This window comes from Penicillium roqueforti (genome assembly GCF_015533775.1).
Source record: "Penicillium roqueforti strain LCP96 04111 chromosome Unknown scaffold_06, whole genome shotgun sequence".
NCBI classification, from domain to species: domain Eukaryota; kingdom Fungi; phylum Ascomycota; class Eurotiomycetes; order Eurotiales; family Aspergillaceae; genus Penicillium; species Penicillium roqueforti.
In genome coordinates, this window is record NW_024067570.1 from 397,379 (window position 1) to 421,408 (window position 24,030).

The 24,030-nt window shown below is 49.2% G+C and overlaps 7 protein-coding genes across 7 annotated transcripts; 4 read left to right on the forward strand and 3 right to left on the reverse strand.

The window, feature by feature from the left end:
* Nucleotides 1-268: 268 nt before the first annotated feature.
* Nucleotides 269-1,815, forward strand: LCP9604111_3676 (uncharacterized protein; the record flags this gene model as incomplete). Its single annotated transcript, XM_039071290.1, has 3 exons — nucleotides 269-1,244; nucleotides 1,306-1,631; nucleotides 1,690-1,815. 3 exons carry the CDS (start codon nucleotides 269-271, stop codon nucleotides 1,813-1,815), a joined length of 1,428 nt encoding a protein of 475 aa, XP_038930339.1.
* A 1,082-nt stretch (nucleotides 1,816-2,897) lies between these two features.
* On the forward strand, nucleotides 2,898-3,623 carry LCP9604111_3677 (ankyrin repeat domain-containing protein; the record flags this gene model as incomplete). The annotated part of the gene is made up of 1 exon (XM_039071291.1): nucleotides 2,898-3,623. The coding sequence occupies one exon, from the start codon at nucleotides 2,898-2,900 to the stop codon at nucleotides 3,621-3,623; it is 726 nt and encodes a 241-aa protein (XP_038930340.1).
* Nucleotides 3,624-4,681: 1,058 nt separating this feature from the next.
* On the reverse strand, nucleotides 4,682-5,807 carry LCP9604111_3678 (prenyltransferase spyF; the record flags this gene model as incomplete). The annotated part of the gene is made up of 4 exons (XM_039071292.1): nucleotides 4,682-5,232; nucleotides 5,338-5,343; nucleotides 5,393-5,632; nucleotides 5,702-5,807. The coding sequence occupies 4 exons, from the start codon at nucleotides 5,805-5,807 to the stop codon at nucleotides 4,682-4,684; spliced, it is 903 nt and encodes a 300-aa protein (XP_038930341.1).
* Nucleotides 5,808-6,848: 1,041 nt separating this feature from the next.
* On the forward strand, nucleotides 6,849-8,245 carry LCP9604111_3679 (oxygenase MpaB family protein; the record flags this gene model as incomplete). The annotated part of the gene is made up of 3 exons (XM_039071293.1): nucleotides 6,849-7,145; nucleotides 7,198-7,784; nucleotides 7,846-8,245. 3 exons carry the CDS (start codon nucleotides 6,849-6,851, stop codon nucleotides 8,243-8,245), a joined length of 1,284 nt encoding a protein of 427 aa, XP_038930342.1.
* Nucleotides 8,246-8,555: 310 nt separating this feature from the next.
* On the reverse strand, nucleotides 8,556-16,312 carry LCP9604111_3680 (CAZyme family CE10; the record flags this gene model as incomplete). Its single annotated transcript, XM_039071295.1, has 5 exons — nucleotides 8,556-9,490; nucleotides 9,562-13,986; nucleotides 14,072-14,447; nucleotides 14,513-15,616; nucleotides 15,677-16,312. 5 exons carry the CDS (start codon nucleotides 16,310-16,312, stop codon nucleotides 8,556-8,558), a joined length of 7,476 nt encoding a protein of 2,491 aa, XP_038930343.1.
* A 2,702-nt stretch (nucleotides 16,313-19,014) lies between these two features.
* LCP9604111_3681 (uncharacterized protein) lies at nucleotides 19,015-21,714 on the forward strand (the record flags this gene model as incomplete). Its single annotated transcript, XM_039071296.1, has 7 exons — nucleotides 19,015-19,080; nucleotides 19,155-19,523; nucleotides 19,586-19,797; nucleotides 19,863-20,313; nucleotides 20,368-20,457; nucleotides 20,513-20,703; nucleotides 20,757-21,714. The coding sequence occupies 7 exons, from the start codon at nucleotides 19,015-19,017 to the stop codon at nucleotides 21,712-21,714; spliced, it is 2,337 nt and encodes a 778-aa protein (XP_038930344.1).
* A 239-nt stretch (nucleotides 21,715-21,953) lies between these two features.
* LCP9604111_3682 (uncharacterized protein) lies at nucleotides 21,954-23,661 on the reverse strand (the record flags this gene model as incomplete). The annotated part of the gene is made up of 3 exons (XM_039071297.1): nucleotides 21,954-23,080; nucleotides 23,156-23,464; nucleotides 23,517-23,661. 3 exons carry the CDS (start codon nucleotides 23,659-23,661, stop codon nucleotides 21,954-21,956), a joined length of 1,581 nt encoding a protein of 526 aa, XP_038930345.1.
* Between the last annotated feature and the right edge of the window lie 369 nt (nucleotides 23,662-24,030).

The following is a 24,030-nucleotide window of genomic DNA, read 5'->3' on the forward strand; positions in this document are numbered from 1 at the left end:
ACCCCCCCCCCCCCCCCCCCCCCCCCCCCCCCCCCCCCCCCCCCCCCCCCCTCCGCCCCCCCCCCCCCCCCCCCCCCCCCGGTAGGCAAACATTTTCTCTCTACCTTCTAGGGCTTTCTTCCTTCTCTCAAGCCTCCTCCCCTCTCCTTTACTCACAGCCGCATATATTGTCCCCATAACTTAGGCCTCTATTGCACACCGCACGTCAGGACTTTCGAAAGGTCACGCGGGTACCTGATTTTCGGGCTTTTTCTCTCGCGTTGAAGCCATGTCAGATCCTGCAGGGTACACTGTGGGCTGGATTTGCGCCTTACCCGTGGAATACATTGCCGCACAAGAGTTTCTCGATGAAGAGCACGACAGACCGAGCTTCGTGTCGCCAAACGATGCCAACGACTATACATTAGGCAAGATGGGCGAACACAACGTCGTCATTGCCGTCTTACCCGATGGTGAATATGGAACAGCTTCCGCGGCCAGTGTAGCGACAAATATGCTCAGCAGTTTTCACAACATCAGGATCGGCCTTATGGTCGGGATTGGGGGGGGTGTACCAAGCGAAAACCATGATATTCGATTGGGCGATGTTGTGGTCAGTGCGTCTCGGGGTAGCGAGAGTGGTGTGTTTCAATACGATTTTGGCAAGTCGATCCAGGACCAAAGTTTTCAGCAAGCACGGTTTCTGAACCAGCCACCAGCTATATTGCGCGCTGCAATGGCAGGTATTCGAACTCAATACGAGAGAAAAGGGCATCAGCTCGAGGAGGCCATCAACGGCATTTTTGGAAAGAACATGAGGCTACGTCGGAAGTACAAAAGGCCAGAGCCAATGACGGATAGGCTGTTTCTTCCCGAAGTTATCCATCACCAAGCAGACTGTGCTAAATGTGCGGTTGATCCTTCAACGTTGGTACTACGGAGTGAGCGGGCCGACGACGAAGATAACCCTGCCATTCACTATGGCCTGATTGCTTCCGGCAATCAGTTAATGAAGAATGCTTTGATTCGAGATCAGCTTGCCGCGGAAAAAGACGTCCTTTGCTTTGAAATGGAAGCCGCGGGGCTGATGAATACTTTCCCATGTCTCGTCATCCGGGGTATCTGCGATTACTCGGACTCACATAAGAACAAAGAGTGGCAAGGGTATGCAGCTATGGTGGCAGCTGCATATGCCAAAGACCTTCTGAAGAGGATCCCTCTCAACAGAATTGAAGCCGAGGAGAGGATAAGTGCTGTTGTGTCTGGTTAGTCTTGTGCAGTCTTATAATTATTACGTCAGCAAATATTGACCTAAGCACTACTCAGAGGAGCTGAAAGGCATCCAACATCGATTAGATCAAGCATATAGTCAAAACGAGCGGCACTTTAGTGAACAGAAAGCAAGAGTCTTAACGGATCAGCAGCGCCGTTGTTACCAAGTGTTCAAGATCGTTAACTACGCGGAGCAAAAGAACATAAACCCAAATCGAGCTAAGGGCACCTGTCGATGGGCTTTCCAGAGCTCTGAATATATCCGTTGGTGGGAGAGCAATTGCAACGACCTTCTCTGGGTGTCGGCTGACCCAGGCTGTGGCAAGTCTGTCCTGGTCAGATCAATAATCGATGATTACTCAGAGACCTCTCATCCAGCTGTGAGAATATGTTACTTTTTCTTCAAAGACAATGATGAGCAGAACAATCTTGCTACAGCACTATGTTCGGTACTTCATCAGCTATTCAGCCAGCAGCCTCATCTATTACAATATGCCATTCCGGCCTGGGAAAAGAATGGGAGGCCGCTCCGGCAAGAAGTTGATGAGCTTTGGCGGATCTTAATAGCGGCAACATCAGCTGATATATCGTGCAAGACGATTTGTATATTTGATGCACTTGATGAATGTCGTGAAACAGATCAGCGCCGATTAATTGAAAAGCTTGAAGCGTTTCATCGCCAGCCATCTTCATCAACGGAGGGACCCTGTTTGAAATTCCTGGTCACCAGTCGTCCCTACGATCATATACAGGATCACTTTCGAGTAATCACCGATTCTTTCCCACATATACATATCAAGGGGGAGGAGCAGAATGATCAAATTCATGATGAGATTGATCTGGTGGTAAGGATTCGAGTGAGAGAACTAGTTGAGACAGTGCCACTATCAACGGAGCTTCATCATCGAATCGAACAGCAGCTGCTTCAAATGGAACACCGTACATATCTTTGGCTACATCTAGCCATTGATGATATCCGCACTACCTTCAAAAACAGCCTTCGGCCTACAGAGGATTTGATCACACTGATTCCGCCTTCTGTGAATGCAGCATATGAGAAGATACTCTGTCGAGTCCCAGCCGATCTAATGGATAGAGTCAAGAAGATTCTAGAGATTATTGTGGCGGCACGGCGTCCTCTGACCATAAGAGAGATGGCTATGGCATTGGGAATTGCTACTAGCTCAGGATCACCAACAACCAAACAGGCTGGGCTAGATCCAATTAATTTGGACAGCAAGCTTCGGCGATGGTGCGGCCTATTTGTCTTTACGAACAACTCGAAAATTTATCTCATCCATCAAACAGCCAGAGAATTTCTTATAGCGAAGAACAATTCCAGCAATCTCAATCCTTCATACTGGAACAGCCTGACTGATGCGGAAGATCAGATGGCTGAGATTTGTTTGAGATACTTATTGATGGAGGATTTAGAATATGATGAAGATGACTCGCGCCCCTATACTCGAAGTTTCTTAGAATATTCAGCAGCACATTGGCCTGATCACGTACGAAAGATGGGTTTGACTTCAACCCAAAAAGAAACCTACCGAGTGCATCGATTATACGACATGACCGACAAACCGTTCTCAATGTGGTTTCCCATTTTTTGGAAGACAGTCAGACCATACAGAGAAACTTCTGTAATGAGTGCACTACATCTGGCAGCATTCAATGGCCATGAACAGGAGGTACATTTAATACTTGGTGGGGATGAAAGTGATGTCAATACACCTGATGATACAGGAATATACCCGGTCATATGGGCTTCATTGAATGGACATGATAGGACTGTGGAACTTCTGCTAGATCGAGGAGCCGATGTCAACGCCCAGGGTGGATACCACGGAAATGCCCTCCAGGCTGCTTGTGCTAAAGGACACGATAAGATCGCACAGATACTGCTAGAGCGGGGAGCCGATGTTAACGCTCAGGGTAGTGAATACGGAAATGCCCTCCAGGCTGCTTGTGCTAAAGGACACGATAAGATCGCACAGATACTGCTAGAGCGAGGAGCCGATGTTAACGCTCAGGGTAGTGAATACGGAAATGCCCTCCAGGCTGCTTGCTCTAGTGGACACGATACAATCGCACAGATGCTGCTAGAGCGGGGAGCCGATGTTAACGCCCAGGGTGGATACCACGGAAATGCCCTCCAGGCTGCTTGCTCTAGTGGACACGATACAATCGCACAGATGCTGCTAGAGCGAGGAGCCGATGTCAACGCCCAGGGTGGAGTATACGGAAATACTCCCCAAGCGGCTCGTCGAGGAGGGCAACACAGTATAGTGAAACTTCTCCAAGGACAGCATTGTCCTGATCAGTCGACCTCCCAACCTCCCCCTTCCAAAAGGCTCAAGGTTTCATCATGATCCCACTTACCATGTTCAACTCAAATTTTTATAGTACCCGGATATCTAGATTGGTTTTCTCTCCCTAGATAGTTGTGCTGTGGTTCTTCCTCTCAGTACTAAAATAGTTTGTCCATGATCCATAATCCTTGATCCAGCCATTTAAACAATAATGGTATAAGAAGTACTGAAACCAAATAAACCTGCTTGGTCTTCTCAGTCGATCAACCTTTGTCTCACTCAGTCAATTAAAGACCTTTCCTCTCATGAAGTAAGATACTGTTGGCATGGGTCTAACCTAATTAGGCAAGGTCACTCTTGGCACTCCATTTTCAAATACACGGACCATTTACTATGGTATCGCAGGCATGGTGGAATCCTCGGTGGTAGTTGCAAGATCAGGGGCAGGCATGGTGAAATCCTCGGTGGTGGCAGTGGCAATGGAAAGCATGGTAGAATCCTCGGTGGTAGCAGGCATAATGGTGGAGAGAAAGAAGAAGCAAGTTGCAAAGTGGGAGGAAGCCTGTATATATAGCTGTCTATTTGCATGCAAACAGTGCAAATACCGCATATCTTGCTTAGCTATCTAGCAAACAATGTAAACAATGCATTGAATGCAAACAGTAAGCAAGTAAGCAAACGAGCAAGTAAGCTAGATCGGGTGATCTCTGAATAGCTTCATGTTTGATAGATCAGGTGATCATGTTAATTATTATGGGGAATTAACTAACTAGTGAAGAGGGAAATGCACGATAGGCAGCCTGGCCATGCAGGCAAGACGAGGACGACACAACAACACCAACCATCCAGGGGGGGTCAGCTAGCAAGCATAGGGATCACATAGACCACACCATAGCATATAATCTCCTAGTACACAAACATCTCGCAACTCGTTTTTCATTCTTGGGGTGATGATCCGTCTAGACTACTTGCTCCCCGAAACTCTACTTGACAACCAGGCTTTCGTTTTCTCTGCCTGAAGGACAAGGCCACTAAACTAGGCATCCCGACTTTCCCCACTGCACTAGTTAACTATAAATTAGAAAGAATGAATTTAGAATATCTTATACTACTTTATACTAGATTAGGTTCCAGAACTCTACTTTCTGCAGACCGACCTCGACTATGCAAGCAACTGTAGTCCACAGTCCCAACAGAAAGTTCTCCCAATGAATACGCCCGCCACTTTCAAGCTTCTTCGAATCGAACCGAACAATCTGCATCACAATAGAAACGGTCCAGACCGCCATCCAAGAGAACCACAGCCAGGGAGAGTTGATTTTCAACACAACATACGGAATCACCGCGAGTGGTAGAGCACCCAGGAAGGCGAGGAATAACCGGATGCGTTGCCCCGCGACCACATAGGCAGAATTGATATTCATCTTCCGGTCGTCGACACTGTCCTGGTGACTGTAGGCGGTGTTGAAATAGAGGCACCAGAAGAAGATAAGAAGGCAGATCGGGGTGCAATGTGTGAAGATCTCAGACATGGACTGCTCTTGCCCGTTGATTGAGGCCCAGCCTGTTATCGATGGGTAGGCGACGGCCAAGCCAAGGATATACTGGGGGTAGATGAAGACTCTGCTGAATACGGGTCGTTTCAAGTAGGGATACAGCATGATACTGGCTGTCAAAGGCAGCATTAAGCCCCATCTAAGAGGGATGGACGGGGTTAATCAAGTTGTGCTCTTCCATGCGGCCGGAGTTTTATCACACTGAATGTCAGACTTACATGCTTCTGTTATCCAATATTAAGTCCAGCATTTTCACCGACAGAAAATACTGACCGACCATCCATACCAGGGCCTCGACGGTTGAGACTTTTCCAGATGCCAACGGCCGCATTTTTGTCCTTTCCACCCTGGCGTCAATATCACGGTCTATCAGGTCGTTCCATGTGTTCCCAGCACCGCATAGTAACAAGCAGTGAACAAAGCACAGGCCGGCTTTGAAGAGGATGTACTCGACAGAGAGACTGGCGGGATCCTCTTGCAACTTTAAAGCGCCAGCAATCAAGGTAGACCATACTGTTTTGTCACGGAGATTTCAAGTTAATACTTTATTCATGAGAGAGCTTGGAATGGTGCTCTCCTTACCAGCGGCCATCATCGTGTAGTAGGGCATATATCGGTTGAACCGCGAGGTGCTGATCAGAAGACAGGCAAGGTCCCATGAACCAGGGTTCTCCATTGAACCAACCATGTTGGTGAATGCAATGCAATAAAGTGTTAGAGATTGGCAAATATCCTTTAAAGACGGAAACTCAAAAACTTTGCAGATGAGCTAGAAAATCGGGCTGTCCTTGAGAACTATCAAAAGTTATACCCGGTATCGCAGCACAAAGCACTTCTAGGGGAGACATCCTGTACTATAAGAGACCCGGTTTTTCCACATTGCCGCATCATCCTGCAGTTTTCTGCCCCCACGTTGCCGTATCCACGTTATGGTGACTATCAGAAAAATGAATTTCTAATGACCATGCATGAGAATAACATAGACGGTGGAACGGGTGCATGAGTGACGAGGAATGCTCCGTCTTACCGCAGCGAGAGCTACCGTGGAGCCTATCGTGACCGAGCTGCTTCCTATACCATAATGCATCTACACCAATGCATCTACACCAAAGTACTAGGTAATATGCGGGCAGTATTTACCGTACATGTATGTACTTTTGGAGAAGCACTGTATAGTACGGAGTATATCTGAATAAATAATAATAGGGGGCCAGCCAGGCCCATGCAAGAGACTCAATGGGTATAAGATTAGCCCCACGATACAACCCCGCGGGACTCCATCCTTTGCAGAATGCTTACTAGATCCATAGATGTGCATACATATGGAAGGGCAATAATACAAAGATGTAAAACAGTTACGGAAAATCTCGAATAAGATAAATGTAATATCATCTTTGTTTTAGACGTCCACGGTACATGTGATACCTGGGTCTACGGTTGAAATAGAATAGTTGCCTCGTGTCTTTTTTTCAGTTTATCTTGCGTATAATTGGGTGCAAGGAGAGACGGATAGTATACAATGACCTAATGATCAAGAATAATTCGGGCTTTGCTTCAAGCCCGCCTGAATTTCGATGTTCTACAGTACTTGTATTATGACCAGCTAGTTACATGTAAATGGCGTCACATAAATAGCCCCTTTCTATGGGCCTTGGGGCCAGTAATCATTTAAATATCAGAGCTTTCTATATGGGATTGAGATACCCTTCAAAACTACAATATCCACATTATGGATAAAGGCACATCTTTCTTTACAACTCCCTCGTTCTCTGCAACCACCAGAGCTATTTTCAATACCATGCCGCAATGGTTTTCATTTGCAGTGGGCTTGTTGATTGCGTACCCCCTTCTTATCAATTCGCTGCGCTATAGACGACTTAAACAGCTACAAAAAAAGTTCTACTTCCCGACACGCGAGTCTATGGCTAAGATGACAGACGAAGAAGCATTCCAGATTCAAAAAGAAACGGCGCAGCTAGAATTCCCATTCATGTTTGTGAAAGCAGGGCAGTTTGCTTTATTTCGGGTACGCAAATATATACACCAATCTATATTTTTCTTATTCTAACCTCCTCTAGACTTACGGCATTCCAACAATCTCCCACCTTCTCATAAAGACAGGGCAATTTTCTAAACCAGAAACCTCCTTCAAGCGCTATACAGACACAGCCGCCCTTATCGGCGAAATGGTAGAAAATAGCCCTACCTCGCAACGGGCTTTTCTCTCTGTAGCCCGCACGCGTTTCCTACACAGCGGCTACCAAGCTTCAGGCAAGATCCTTGATACAGATTTGCTCTACACACTTGCGCTCTTTGCCGTCCAGCCTGTAAATTTCATCGCGGCATTCGAGTGGCGGCCGCTAAGTGATTTGGAACGCTGTGCTATTGGAACGTTTTGGAAGAGTCTAGGTGACGCGCTAGGTATTAGTTCTGACATTCTCCCGTCAGGTAAGACGGGGTTTAGGGATGGAATACATTGGCTCGAGGAGGTGGATACTTGGAGTCAGGAGTATGAGGTCAAGTATATGGTTCCAGATGCTCAGAATCGGGAATCAGCGGATCAGGCAACAGCTGTGCTGCTTTATAATTTGCCGAAGGTATTCCATCCGGTGGGATTGCAGTTCACTTCGTTCATGATGGATGACCGGCTGAGGAAGGCTATGTTGTATGTGGAATAGTAAGATCTGATCTTATAAAACGAAATATCGAGCGCTAACATCAACTAGATACGAACCACCAACGCCATTCTGGACAAAAGTCTTCTCTGCCCTCCTAATAACCCGCACATTCATTCTCCGCTACCTAACACCCCCACGACCTTTGATCTTCGCGGTGTCAAATACAGCCAAGCAACCCGATCCAAACAACCGCTATTACCGCAAATCTTGGGACGCACTTCCCTACTACGTGAAACCAACATTTTGGAATAGATGGGGTCCAATGGCGTGGGTTTCCTGGGCGCTCGGTCATCCTGTCCCGGGCGACCAGGGTGAGAAGTACTATCCGAAGGGGTATCATATTCACGATATCGGGCCGAAGTATTTTGAAGGAAAGGGGCAGAAGGCAATTGAGGAGATGATGAAGGAACTGAAGATTTCTAGGACGGGAAAGTGTCCTTTTCATTAGTTTAAAGCAAGTCTTATGATTTAGTGAAGTTCAGACCGCATGGGATACTTGGAAGAAAAGCAGATCTGTACAGCCTACTAAACTCTTAGATTGTAAACTGAAAGACAGAGTAACTTCGTTTTCTTCCTCCTTGTTGCGGCCAGGGCCGCTTATTGGCACACCGTCGTGTTCCAACTTGTCAAATCTCCAGCGTTAGTGAACCCGAACATATCCATTTTCTCGCCCGTTCTGGATGTTGTAGATATAGCAAGACCTCAATATAATCTTCAAATTGTAATATTCAATGCGGAAGCAAAATTTGAATCTAAATCTAATCCTTGTCGCTATAACCCTTAGAGTGAATGTGTCTTTTCAAAAATTCATACCCATCAGCCACTGCTTCCTTCGCATTCTGGCCAGCATGAGAGCTCGGATAAAGATCAAATAGATGCACCGCTCCCTGCACCACCCTGATATCTGCCTCAATGCCGTTTTGGGTCAACGCGTTATATGTTGACTCGGTCTGCGCGCACGGGACAAGGTCATCGCTTGTTCCATGAACCATAAACGTAGGTGTTCGGTACCGCCCGATGCGGATCTGATAGTTTGGACTAACTGCCTGAATCTCTTCGTCTGTCGGACGAGGTAGTTCATCAGGTATGCGAAACTCTTTGTGCATGCCTCCCAACAGCACAGGGAGGGTTTGTCCCGTCCAATTCATGTGCAATGCAATCCGACTACGCGGGTCGCTGGTTGACATCCAGCCCCCTAGTGGCCGTTCCTTGAACGCTGGATTATAGCCTTTGATCGGGGCGCTCTGCACGCCTTCCCAGACATCGTACTCTATATCATTTGACGCGACAGTCTGTCCAAAGGGGAAGTTTGGCCTCGACCAAAATGGATCTTCATAATCGGTTGGACAGTAGAAAGCCAATATGGCCTCTGGAGCGGCGATACCCACAGCGGGAGCAGTAAAAGCCAGCGTCATTGCGAGATGACCACCAGTGGACCACCCGATAGCCACAACCTGGTTGCCGTCCGGTCGGATATCTGGACGTAGCAAGGGGATATTTGGGAGGATGCGGCGCACCCAACCTAGGGCGTCGCGCACGTCGGCCATAGGGCCTTCTGAAAGGCTAACCTCAGGGCACAGGCGGTAGTCAACACTGATGGGCAGGAATCCGGCATCGAGAAGGGTCTGTGTCTGGGCAGGACGGATGTCTTTACGAGATAGCATGACGTGGCCACCTCCATGAACCATCAGAGCTGAAGAGGGTTAGCAAATGAAAGTATGAAATGGAGTTATTACAAGGGACAAAAGATGAATTTGAACTTACCACATGCTCGTCGTTTCTGCGTGGTGTCAACCACGTCGGGATAAAATATATCAGCCAGCAGCTGCAGACCATTTCTTTCGCCCCAAACAACAGTTTCCATGTTTGCCGGCTTGGAGCAAATCTCCAGAGCAGAAGGGGCCTTCGTCGGCGATGCGACAATAACGCGCAGAGCATTTGACTCTACAGCCTCATTATTCGTCCAGCCCACCCACTCGAAGCCAGATTGGCGAAGCGTCTGATCCCAAAGATCTTCAGTGGCCAGCGCGTGCTTCCGACCGTCCTCAAACCGCCACCAGCCCTCCAGGAGTCCGAACACAAGATCCAACCAGAATATGTCACGCGTCAGCTCAACGAGACACAAGATCCCATCAGGCCGGAGGAGCTTGCGGATATTTGAGCAGGACTCGACGAGATTTCGGGTAGCATGGACGCAGTTGGTCGACAACACAATGTCGTATTGGCCGTGCAAGAGCGAGGGAGGGCTACTCTCCACGTTAATAGTTTCGTACCGTACGAAATCATACTTGGAAAACTTCTTCCGCGCGGCTGCAACAAGCGATGGCGAGATATCCGTGAATGTATACTCCATGCGTGTCGCCATTCCGGGGAGGGCCGAGAGCTGCTCGAGGAGATTCTTGGTAGTGCCTCCTGTGCCGGCCCCGATCTCGAGGATTTTAACCTGCCGACCGTTTCCGAGAGTTTGAATGACATCCGTGAGATACTGTGCGAGGTAGAGGTTACCCGACTTGAACACCGGGGAGTCCGTATAGACATCTCCTACCAGGCGCCGAGTCTGGGAATCCTGGAAAATTAGCGATACCCCGTCCGCTTGCCCGGTCAGACACTCAGCCAACCGCGAGCCTGTGATCTGTAGAAGATCGTGCTCCAGTGCATATGGAGGGTGTTCATCCCGGATCTGGGCATGCAAGGCGTGTGATGAGAGCGGCGAGATGGGTGTCGCTGTGCGCACGAGTTGACCAGTTGGAGTTTGGCGCACGAGGTTGACGGATTCCAAAATTGTATACAGGTGCTTCTTCAACTGCTCGTGGCGAGGTAGGACGGAAATAATAGGAAGGACCTCATCTGCCTGACTGGACTCTAGCGGGGAGCCCAAGGCGCGGAATGCTTCCAGGATGTACGCCGTGATGAGTGTCATTTGTTGCGGATAGATGGCATTGAAGAAGCCGGCCCAGTCGGCATTGTGTGTGTGGGATACCGCGGCGTGAGTCTCATAGAAGCATTGGTGTGCTACTGAGACTAGCGACGGTCCGGCGTTAGCTGGCACAGGCAGAGAAGTTACAGTTTGCGGTATCACTGTCTGCTGCCGTACTGGTTTGATCACAATCTGGGAAGGAGCTAGGTGAGAATGTCCCGGGAAGATATGCTCTGTCAAACCCTGGATGTTGGGAATATCCACCAAGGTGGAATAGGAAATATCCTTATGGAATCTCCTCTTGATCTCGGAGAGCACTTCTGTGCTTATGAGCGAGTCCACTCCGATATCTATCAGCGAGACTGATGGAGATACCTCTTCGACACTAACTCCAAACAGCTCGCAAAGCATCTCTTGGACTGCAACAAGGTCGCTATCCACATTTACATTGTCACTGGCTTCATCATAATCGGCTGTCACAATTGCTGGCTGGATCGTGGGCGGGAGTTGTGGGACGTCAGGGAAATTGTTGTTCAGCTTGGCCAGTGCGCGAGTGAGAGAGCGGATGGAGACACTCATGAACCGAACGCCCATAATTGCGGCGGTAAGACCGTCTCCTTGAGAGTTCATCACGTAGATATCGCACACGATCTCATTCTTGGACGGCCGGACGTAGTTGGTATATACCTTCCATGATAACGGAATAGCTCCGTCTTCCTTTTTGAACAACGAATCGCTAACATACGTTTCCCCGATAGCATTGCACACGAATACTTCCTCTGCTTCGCGGCCAGAGAGGCAGTTGACGTGAATTCCCGCAACTTGCAGAAAGTTGTCCAGGAGGATGGGGTTGCACGTGGTCTCGGTGGCTGACGGTGCCATACTGACCAGCCCCGCAGCCTCACGGCCATTTGCAAACACCTGCCTCACTCCGCGGAAGTAGTCTGCATAATTGGTAACCTGTTCGAGGGCAGAGTAAACCGTCGATCCTTTCAGTCCGTTTGATGCCAGATGATCCTCAATTCCTCTTGCCCGTGCCGGGTCCATCAACCGATTCATAGACTGAAAGTGTGACAGAGCCCTGGACCTTTCATTGCATAAGGATACACTGCCTGTAGCATGAATCGACGACTCATTACCCGTCCCGCTACTGCTAAATATCGAGAATGACCACGTCTGGGAAGAAGCCACTGCCTCTGGGATCAGTCGTACGAACACGCTTCCTTGCGGATCTAATACTAAGGGGGATGATATCACCAGGTCCTCGATATGAGACATAGTCAGCGTTGAGGATTCACCCAAGGTGAATACGGAAGTTGCTGCCCGCAGGACCATCTCCATATACATGGATGCGGGACACAATGTTTGGTCCAATACCGCGTGCCCCTTCGTGCATGACCTATACAATACATCTTGGGTGTTAACGGCAAATAGATACTCCTCTGGGCCGTCGCTCAACTTGCGCAACAGGCCAGCCCGCTCCTGACTGCCACATTGCGGTTCGGCGGAGGATCCGGAAAACGAGAAAGCAGTAGGGTCAAAGTCAACCCAGTGTCTGTTCTTCGCGAACTGATACGGCGGAAGGTTCATCCAGCCGAAGGTCCCACGCTGCGAGTGATGGAAGGGCCAGAACTGGACATGGACGCCCTGACCCCAGAGGGCGCTGGTGACAGTTGCCAAATTCCCGCTTCCGTCCGACCCATCGAGGTTAACCCTATGGTATGTGTGAGTTGCGGACGATTTCTCCAGCACTCGACGCACCATGGGGATGATAGGCGAGGCTGAGCCGGCTTCGAGCCAGACAGCGGGAACTTGTAGTTTTTGAGCTATTCTTTCGACAGCGCGTTGGAAGTGCACGGGCATGCGACTGTGCTCGACGATCTTTGCCGGGGTGACAATCGACCAGTCGCCAGTCGCCGAACAGGCTTCGATGGGGATAGCTGGTGCTTGGTAGACAAAGGACTCTGCGAGCTCTGTGAGGCCGGGCACAATGCTATCAACAAGTCTAGAGTGGAAGGCATGCGAGTTCTCCAAACGTCTGACCCTGACGTTGCTTGTCAATGGGTTTGTAGCGAGAGCGTCTTCAACCGCTCGGATGCATTCCCCCGTGCCGGCAAGCACTTGCTGCTGTGGTCCATTATAGCAGGCAATTTCAGCACGGTGGCCTGTCTGCTCTAGCACACGCTGGACCTCGGCCTGCGTACCCTCCACAGCGAGCATCACCCCTGACTCCGGGCCCCAGTTGGACTGGATCAGGCGTGCACGCTCAGTAACCAGGCGGATGCCTTCTTGAACACTCAAACTGCCAGCCACGGATAGCGCAGTGAGCTGACCAAAGCTATGGCCCACTATGCGGTCTACGCGCAGTCCTGAGTCGATCCAGGCTCTGGCAGATGCGTACTGTATAGAGAAGAGCATGAAGTGCAGGTAAACGGTATTCACGATGGGGTCTGATGTGAAGATAGTTGGGAAAAGACTGGGAAGGCCGAGCTTCTGGCCTGCTTGCTCGCACGCCATGAGGTGCGTCTGTAAAAGGACACAGCTGTCGTAAAGTTCTTGTGAAATGCTCGAAGTAACTCCATTCTGACCGCCGAAACACAAAACTATTGGGGGCTCGTTGGATTCCCGCTTCTGGATAATATCGGCAGACTTGCCTGCGGCGATAGCCTCCAAGCGGGTGCTCAGTGATGTCGGATCAGAAGAGGTTGAAAAGGTAAGAGTAAACGGCAGTGTTCGATTCTGCTTCATTGCGACGTTGTACGCCAATTCCCGGACGACGGTATTGGAATACGGATGCCTCAAAAGGGTGGTGCGAAGGGCACCGCAATAGGCCCGAATAGATTCTTCAGACCGTGCAGAAATCAAGATAGGCATATCTCGAATGTATTCCGCCATTGCCTTCCCCTGTCCCGATAGGCTAGGAGTGTGGTCTCTCACTATAAGCGCGGCGTTGCTCCCCGATGCCCCGTAATTGCTGACCATAGCAACCCGTCTCGCTGATGCCCATTTGGTTGACTCTACGGGAATCACCAATCGGTCGTTCTCGAGTGGAGGCATGACCTTGGGATTCAACTGCCTGAAGTTTGCCTGTTTCGGTATTCGTTGCTTCTGAAGCATGAGGATCGTCTTCAACAGCCCGGCGACCCCCGAGGAGGTCTCAGTGTGTCCGATGTTACCCTTGATGGACCCAACATGGAGACTCTGACTTCGGAGCGGGTTTCCAAATGCCTTGCGAAGGCTTTCCAGTTCAATCGGATCTCCAACTTGTGTGCCTTTGACATTGTTACTAAACTGCAGGCGAAATAGAAGAGGGCAGAATAGAGGAGACCAAGGGTAAAAAGAAAGCAGGATACATACCAGTGCCATGGGCCTCCACATAGGTGACCTCATCCGGGGCAACCCCAGCGAGTGACAAAGCTTTTCTATACAGCGATCGTTGAGACTCTGCATCGGGGACGGTGATGGGTGACCTGTTCGAGCCCTGGTTGACGACTGAGCCAGCGATCACGCCGAGGATAGGGTCGCCGTTGTCAATCGCATCCTGCAATGGCCGAAGGACAACGAGTCCAGCGCCCTCTCCGCGGCAGTATCCATCCGCAGAGACATCAAACGACTTACATGCTCCCGTAGATGACAGGAAAGAAGCAGCAGCCAGGTTCTGGTACACCCTGGGGTTTGTCAGAATATTCACACCGCCAGCCACGGCAATCGAGCACTCCTTTGTTTGCAGGGCCTATCATTTATACATCAGTCAGCCATTGCACTTTCAGATAGGTCAATGGGAGTCTCATATCGTACCTTGCATGCCATATGGATAGCCACTGCTGCGGATGAACACGCTGTATCTAGCGTAATCGATGGGCCCGACCAGCCGAAATGATGGCTGATACGGCCAGCTATAAATGACTGCAGGGTTCCTGTGGCTGAGAAGGCATTCGCATTCCGCGATGCCACATTCTCAGTATAGTCCTCAGATCCCACTCCCACATAGCAGCCAATTTCGTCCGATAGCTCAGTGTGCTGCCATCCGCAGTATCCGGCAGACTCCATGGCTTCATATGCTACTTGCAGCAACACGCGTTGTTGTGGATCCATGGACTCGGCCTCTCGCGCTGAGATGTTAAAAAAACGATGGTCGAATGCATCTGGCCGGTCGAGGAAGTGACCCCAAAATGGGCCCTTGGGCTCCCGCTGCAAGTCTGGCATCCGGAACCGATTCCCAGGGGCCTTCTCCACTGTACATACCCCCAGCTCCAGCAAATCCCATAGCTCGCTCGTGGTGTCTGCGTTAGAATATCTACAAGCCATGCCAGTAATGGCAATAGGTGGCATCTCAGCTGCCTGTGGACTACCATTGAGGGTGTTCGTGCCGTTCTGCAGCGACACTGCGGAGCGAGCCGACGTGTTACCGTTAGCAAACACTCCTGCCCCGTAGACATCAAGGTTGCTCCTGGCTACCAGACGGCCTCTAGCTGATCGTGGGACGAACTCTTCCTGGCCGATGGATAGAAGACGGGACTCGTCAACTTCCATATCGGCGCTGTTTAGTAATGCGGAGACTGTTCCCCACCAGTCTGCCTTGACAGAGAGGATTGATTCCAAGGCAACAGTGTGCAACATGGCTGCATTTATGAGCACCTGCCCATTGTGACTTGATCGAAGGGGTAATATCAACGCGTTGCTGTGAGGGAGTTGAAAGCGAGGATCCTTCACACATAGATTCATTATGTGCTGGATGCCTTCGCGGTGTGTTTGCTGGTGGTGGAAGCGGCCTTGGAGGGGGATCGGCTTTGTGTGAAGACCACGGCCGCTAAGCTCCTGTTTGAATTTGACCCGTTGTGCAGTGTCACCGGGGATAGTGATAGTGACGCTGTTAACGTCTGTATAGCAGGAGATATAAACCTTGAATGTCTATCAGCTCTTTGCTTTTGTTTCCTTTTCTTTCCATGAGGAGAAACTAACATTGGGACTTTTTGTCAAGGTCTGTTCAAGATAGTCATGGTCCGCTGGGGTCTCCCACCGCACTGCAATTGACTTAGCCTTACCCGACACGATCTCATCGAAGTCCACCAACGCCCCAATACAGACAGCGAGCCGTATGGCGTTCGAAGCCAAAGACTGGAATTCCCGTGTATCCTGGGAGCAGGCCACAGCAATTGCCGCCAGAATACCCACACAGAACCCCTGTGAGTCGATTATCCTTGGGGCTGTGGTCCGTGATAATGGCGAGGATGGAAACGCCGGATGTGTCGCAACGTTTTGGAGATTCCAAAAGTCAACTAGATGTTTCATCACCGTGACTGGAGTCATGATGAGACTTGAGGGTTCTGCTTCACTATCTGGAGATCCATTCTCAAAACGCCGCCCCAGTGCAGCTAGTTGCTTCTCCCCCTGCACCTTCCGTAGGGCTGGCCAGGCAGAAGTTATGACGGGCCATAAGGAGGGAAGCTCGTCAAGAATATCAGATAAGAACCCCAGACCGGCTGAATCTTTGTATACGGCATCCCGGATGTGGGCGATGGAGTCTTCAATTTCAGAGCATTGTGGTCCGAAGAGAAGACGAAGGTCTCCTTTTGAATGCTCTGTATTCAATGACATGATATGAAACTCGATGAAGAAACGATAGAGGTAAGAATGTAATAAGTTCCTGGTACGCCCTTCACGTACAGGATATCGTATATTTACAGATCTATAAGAAACTTGGTTCGGGAGAAGATATAAGTCTGATTGATATAAGGCAAAAAACGAGAGGGCTAGTCCGCTACAAAACTATCCATCTCTTATTTACGGAGGGGGGCCAGCTAGAGCCTCTGCAGGCAGCCGAAAGTAAATTACTGAATTAATACAACGAAGCACACAATTTTCATGGGCTGCAAACCTCTGAGGTTGAAGATATTAAAAATCAGAATTTTGTTACATTACAAACTGATAGATTGTCCGAAATTTAGGTCGTGAGATGCTTCGGCTGTGTTGTTCAAACTATTTAGCAATAACCTAGAAACTTACTTTATCTCCCATGTTCTAAGTAGACAACTCTGCTGACCACAAACCCTTGCTAGAGCTATATAGTGGTGTGCTGGCCTTCAAATCTAGCCTTACTACATGATTTGGGAAGTCATGCTCATACATACATACTACCCTCCGGAGTTGGAATCTCAATACAGAAGGTGAGACGAAAATAACCATCATGTAATGCTAGTACAGAGCGGACTATAGAATGGTCTAAATCCCGGAATCTTTGGGCATTTTGATGCATGAGACCTCGTGGCGCCTAGACCCCTCCCGCGCCATTGATCCATCTCCCGAGCCTTGTTTTCCCGCTTTGATGATCTTCTCTTATCTCACTGAACTGAAAGTGGGGGTCTCATTATCTAGTTCTATGCCATTTTCTGAACTCGTTTGCACATACCTGCAGGCAGCGGACATATGTATTTGCTCCGTGTCCCCACACCGCATAGATTACATGATATTTTGCCAGCAGAATCACTGAATGCATTATAATTATCTCTGTTTAATGGCATAAGAAAATAAGCAATAGGTTTAGAAATTTATAAGAAAATAAGAATGCTATTTTTCACGAAACAAACGGCTTGCGTACAGCTTGTGTACCGTTCTAGAAAGGTTCTATAATTCGCGTTCAGTAAGGCGGTATTGGCGGTACGTTTTTCCCCGTGGGGGATGCCCGGGCCCGGCCCGTCTCCGGCTTGGGCACGATTACGGTTATGCGGCCCGCAAGGGATGTTCCGCGCATCAACCATCTCCTGCCGATCGGCGTACTTTAACGAAGCTGACATCCATTCCAAATTTTGGAGGTTGCGTAGAGGTGGGGTGATGTCTCAGTTCTGGAAGGAGCGTTTTGCATTACATTTATAGTTTGTAGCTTACATACTAGGATTGGCCCCCGAAAAGTAGATCATACTTTTCGAGCGCATCTGACGCGGTAGCAACCTTGGAATAAACCTTGTAGAGTTGATGTAATGTCGCAAAAAGTCCTTCCTTCGCCACTTCCTTGAATTTGCTCTATTCGGCCTCCCCTGTCGGCGCCAGGTGTCCCTTTCGGATTGTCAATAGTGCGGAAATACGAACCAAAAACGCTCTATGGGCGCCATTCTTAATATATACTGCCCTTTACTTGTTCACTGGTAGGATCCCGTATACACCGCATATATTTCGTGTTTTTTATCTAGGATACTTTCGTAAAGGTAGAAGAGCGATTGCAAATCAATTCATTCTGTTAATTCTGGGAGATCCTATCTGCTTTCTAACACTGCCACGAATGCTTCTCGTATAATGCGCGTTGAGGCCGGGGGCGATATGCGCGATAAGTTAATGTGGATCCGATTGTATATTCTTGGCAATGTAGGCCAGACTTTTGGCGATATGAAGCGTTACATGTAAGAAGTATGCCGCTCTAGTACTTATTTCACCTATGGATAATTTGCGGAGTGGGATGTGGAGTGGTATGTTATTCCCGATCAGCACAAAGCGTACGTAACCCCGTCGGGCTACCTATTGAGTCTTATCGACTTGAACCCATATGCAGGTGTAGACTAAGATGCCTACACCGGGCAGCCAGCCGTCATCCTATTACGATCGCCCGAACAATCGATATCGAATTCGAGTGGAGCAGGTATACAATGCAGTAAGATATGCAAAGGCTTGAATGTCACGCACATGTTATATTATACGCGGGGTAGTCCGCTTCACTTTTTGTGGAGTGTTATTATGTATAGACCCGATTCGCGTGAGGTGTACGCAGTAGCGCGGGGCTATATGTGGGAGCATTCTAGATTTGGAGGTGGAGATGCACTAAGGCACAAATTAGGCAACTGCCTATAGATTACGAAATATCTAATTTCCATAAACTGTATTGATACGAACTCAATCCAGCTGTGTAAAGAGGCGAGGTGTGTGCAAATGTACTCTGTCCCTTTAGGCCAATAGCTTGTTGTTCTATCAATAGCAATATGATTCGGTTAATAGATACTAGACGATTGATCTCAATCTTGAAAGTCTATTTCATTTTCATTCTCAATCCTCCAGCACAAGTATACGTACAAGACATAAACTTATATACTATGGACTATCTGATCATAATACGTATCACAGCTGTTGCTGTTGTGCTATATCTCACCCGCTACGTTTGTTGTCTATACTTGCATCTGCAAGATGTACCAGGTCCGTTGTTTGCAAAGTTCACAAACCTGCAACGCGTGTGGTGGGTAAAGTCCGGACGAGCTCATGAATACCACCGTCGGATGCATGCTGTGTATGGGCCTGCCGTTCGATTCGGTCCAAACATGGTCTCTATCTCGGATCCTCGCACCATCCCGGCTATCTACCCTAGTAGGCCTGGGTTTCCCAAGGTCAGTGATGGTAGTACCAGAGTTATTGCGTGCAGTCATGATTGGATTTCAATCGCTAACATCGCTACCCCCAGAGCGACTTTTATCGCACACAGAAGCCCTACACGCCAAACAAGGGCGCCATGCCGGCGGTGTTCAATTCCCAAGACGAGGACCTTCATAAAAGGCTTCGAAGCCCAATTGCTCCTCTATATTCCATGACAAATGTGGTGAAGCTCGAGTCATTTGTCGATCAAACCCTCGCGGTACTGTTGGAACAGCTCGATGGTCGGTTCCTAGGCAGCAACGATGTTCCGTTTGATCTGGGGAGCTGGCTCCAGTATTTTGCGTTTGATTCGATGGGGACATTGACGTTCTCTCGACGATATGGATTCCTCGAACAAGGCCGCGATATGAATGGAATCTTGGGCGAGATTTGGAAGTTTATGAAGAGAGTTTCTGTGGTGGGTTCTAGCTCTGTGCACGTCGTGCTACCGTTGGTTTCTAATGCGTATGACTTTCTCAGATGGGCCAAATTCCGTGGTTTGACGAGTTCTGTAATACGAACCCGTTTATAGCATTGTTCAGGTCACCGACAGGGTTTGGGGTGTTAAAGGTAGTCGACAAGTTTATATTGCAGCGCTTGGCGCCTCGTGAAAAAGACGAGGTTTCAGACGAGAAGGATATGCTCTCCCAGTTTCTCAATATACAGGCCTCAAACCCTGATGTTATGCCTTGGTAAAGAAATCTTCCCGCTGATCGATTTCTATCTCTTGCCTTATATCCGGCTAACTCATATCCAGGGCCCCAAGAGCCTGGACTTTCTCTAATATCATGGCTGGCTCAGACTCGACTGCAAATGTCATGCGTACAATTATGTATAATCTCTTAGTTCATCGGGACACGCTGAGCCGTCTGCAAGATGAGCTCCTGGAATCTGAGAGCAGTAATGGTCTTTCTCGTACATGTCCCTCGTGGGAGAAAGTGAGAGATTTGCCGTACCTCGACGCGTGCGTTCTGGAGGCTTTACGGCTGCATCCTCCATTTTGTCTACCTTTTGAGCGAGTTGTTCCTGGCGGTGGTTTGACTGTTTGCGAGACATATCTTCCAGCAGGGACCATTGTCGGAATCAGCCCATATATGGCCAACCGGGATAAAGAAACCTTTGGTAATGATGCGGACGAATGGAGACCCGAGAGATGGCTAGGTCTGAGCCATGAAGACCGTAAGAGGCTGGAGAATAGCTTGTTGACTGTGGGTCTAGACTTCGTCTACGTCAGACATACTCTTACTAATCTTGAGATTTAGTTTGGAGCGGGCCGTCGTACTTGTCTGGGGAAGAATATCGCCATCCTTGAGATCAAGAAATTAATTCCGGTACTGCTTTTGAACTACGATGTGAGTACTTTGCTTCAATTCAGGTATGTGCTCTTCCTAATTTGTTCCGTGCCAGATACAAATCGTCAACCCGGAGAACTACAAAACCGAGAATGCTTGGTTCTTCAAGCAGACGGGACTACAAGCAGTGATTCGCAAGCGGGCGAAAATGGAGAGAGGTTCCAGTAACAAAGACAAGCCCACTCTTCCACCTGTCTTGAATATTCCTCCTTCATCATCGACCGTCGATGTGCGAGTGATCGACCCGTAAGGCCCTACCTCGTCGTATCCATGGGAACCAATTGACCTAATAATCGCAGAGGAACACTCCTTGACCTACGACCTGATCTATTCTGGCAACCCGAACTGCCAGGCCTTAGAAAGGTGACAGCGCCAACTTACTGCTTCTTAATCTCAGTCGGCACTCGCCATGTTCTATTTGACTTGGGAGTTCGACAGGACTGGGAAAGACTTCCGCCATCCGTTGTAGCCATGATCAAATCACAGACAACCATCCAGAACCCGCGCAACATCTCGGATATTCTGGACTCTGACGCATCGTCCCTAGGCATCCGCAGCACAGACATCGAAGCCATTATCTGGTCGCATGCCCATTTTGACCATATCGGCGACCCGTCCACTTTCCCACTGTCTACCGAGCTCGTCGTCGGTCCTGGCATCCGGGACAGCCACTGGCCCGGGTTCCCAACTAACCCGGACGCGATCAATCTCAATTCGGACATCCAAGGTCGGAAAGTGCGGGAAATCTCCTTCGAAAGGACAGAAAAGGAAGCCATCAAGATAGGCTCGTTCGACGCGCTGGACTATTTCGGTGACGGATCCTTCTATCTTCTAAATGCCGCAGGCCATTCCATTGGTCATATAGGCGCCCTCGCGCGGGTTACCACCTCGCCGGACTCATTCGTATTCATGGGTGGAGATTCCTGCCACCATGCCGGTGTTCTTCGGCCTTCCAAATATCTTCCTTGTCCATCTCACTCTCGTCACATTCCGCTTTCGTCTGAATCAGAATCCGTTTTCACCTTGTCGCCTGTGCTTCCTTCTGATTACGACGCGGCGCTGAAGACAGTCGACAATATCAAAGAGCTCGATGCATACGACAATGTATTTCTGATTCTTGCTCATGATAGTACCTTGAAAGGGAATATGGACTTTTATCCTTTGACTATCAATGATTGGAAGGCAAAAGGGTACGGCAAGCAGACGAAGTGGCTGTTTTACAAAGATCTTGAAGACGCTATGGAAGGGACCAAGTAGAGATGTGTTTGAATTTTGAATTTCATAAACCTTACTCTTTGAAAAAATATGCTTCAAGAGCTCTCTGTACCCCTTAAATCTTGTATAATCACTAGATTTCTATTCCAGGCTTTTCAAAATGCTTGACAACAATTTGCTTATGGCAGATTATCAAAAAGAGTGTATTGACTAACTTTTGGTCTGGTGTACTAGATGGAAGGAACTCTAGACAACAGTCGACGAAAACAGAGACGCCGCATTCAAGAAGAGTACAACTTCTTCTCGTGGGTGTGCAAGCCGTGGACATTACCCTCGGTCTGCGCGCTAGCGCTTCTCATCTCAAAGCGAACTGTTCCATTGTTCACCCCTTCACGCAAGGCATCAAGGTTCTGGACACCAATATCCTGGAGAGAATGCTGCACACCAGCAACAAGGTAAGGGACATACTGGGTGATAGAGCCACGATCAATAACGGAGCCCGCAACACCCTGCGCAACCTTGACCTTATCATTCTCAGAGAAGTACCGAGAAGCACCGGCGTTGTTCCCAGCGCCGCTCTTGCTTTTGTCCTCCATGACCGCAATACTGCCCATACCACGGAAAGCCTTGACCAACTGGCCTTCACTGCTCATAAAGTACTCACCAGGAGACTCGGTAGTGCCAGCAAGCAGACTTCCCATCATAACTGCCGAGGCACCCAAGGCAAGTCCCTTGACGATGTGGCCCAGGTTCTGGACACCACCGTCAGCAATAGTGGGAACACCGAAACGCGCGGCGAAGGCAGATACACTGCGTACGGCTGCAGCCTGAGGACGACCAGCGGCCATGACTTCCTGCGTGATACACGCAGAGCCACTGCCCATGCCGATACGAAGACCGTCTGCACCAGCAGCGATCAATGCCGCGGCTTGCTCACGGGTAACAATATTACCGCCGATAACGTCAATGTCGGGGAAGTTCTGCTTGATATATTTGATCATAGCAATTTGGAAAGTGCTGTGGCCCTGGCTACTATCCACGACGACAATGTCCAGACCGGCATCGACGAGCTTCTGGAGACGGACCTTATCCGCGTCGTGAGTGCTAATGGCCGCGGCGCAGAGCAGCTGCTTGGATGGAAGCTTTGATGCAAGAGGGTAATGAATGTTCTTCATCAAGTCACTCCGGGAGAGCAGGGAGATCAGGGATCCATCCTTATCCACAATTGGCAGTTTACCCTTCTTCGAACTCCGGAGGACTTCGTTGGCTTCGGCGAGAGTAGTGCCTGCCGGTGCGGTGACGAGGTCTGTCGCCATGACAGCCGTGACTGGATCCTCGTGGTTCTTGTGGAACTGGATATCTCGGCTGGTGACGATTCCGAGAAGCTTCGAGTGGAGGGTTCCCTTTTCTATGAACGAAACAAGGTAAGGATCACCAAACGAAACAAAAAGAAAAAGAGCCACCAAGGAGAAATCCAACTAACCAGTCACTGGGAACCCGCCGAATCCCCATTTAGTCTTCAATTCCTTTGCTTCTCCAACTGTCGTCTCCGGAGACAGAACGATAGGGTCCTGGATGAAGCCATTCTCATAGCGTTTCACCTTCCTCACCATCTCAGCCTGCTCGTCAGGTGGGCAGTTATTGTGGATAACACCCAGACCCCCCAGGAGAGCCATATGGATGGCCATGCTGTGTTCGGTCACAGTGTCCATGGGAGAAGACAGTAGAGGGGCCTTGATGGTGAACCGCCGGGTTACTCTGGTTTCCAACGAAACATCCGATGCCGGGAAGGCTGTTCGTACGATTAGAGAGAACGACCTATGAGATAATGTTCATTGCCTTACTGATAGAACCGGGCAAAATCAGGAAGTCATTGTAAGTCAAAGCTCCATGACTATCCGAATCGAGGAGAGTATCGACGTGGAGGCCATCTCCAGGATACTCCTTGAGTACTTCTAAAGCCTTGGTATAATCCAGAATTTCGACCATGATGCTGATTTTAAAAAAAAAAAAAAATAGAAAAAAAACTAATAGGTAATGGGAATGGGGGGGTGATTCCCAAAGGAAGTCAGAGGGGCAGGGGAGGGACGGCCTTTTAAGATTGTTGGATGTGGAGGTCACCTGACCATCAGTCCGGTGCGGCAGGCACCAACTTCAGGAAATACAAGAACTGGAAATACAACTCTCTCCCTCTTTCATCGCAGCACTACACTGTAGTCCAATCAAAGAGGACTCCGGCAGGGGAATTTTAGCGAAAAGCCTTTCGTTTTCTTTCTTTTGATGATCTACACCCCCACAATGACCGGTTTAATCCCTCAGAAGGATTTTTACCTACGGAGTTCGGACTTCTCCGTAAAC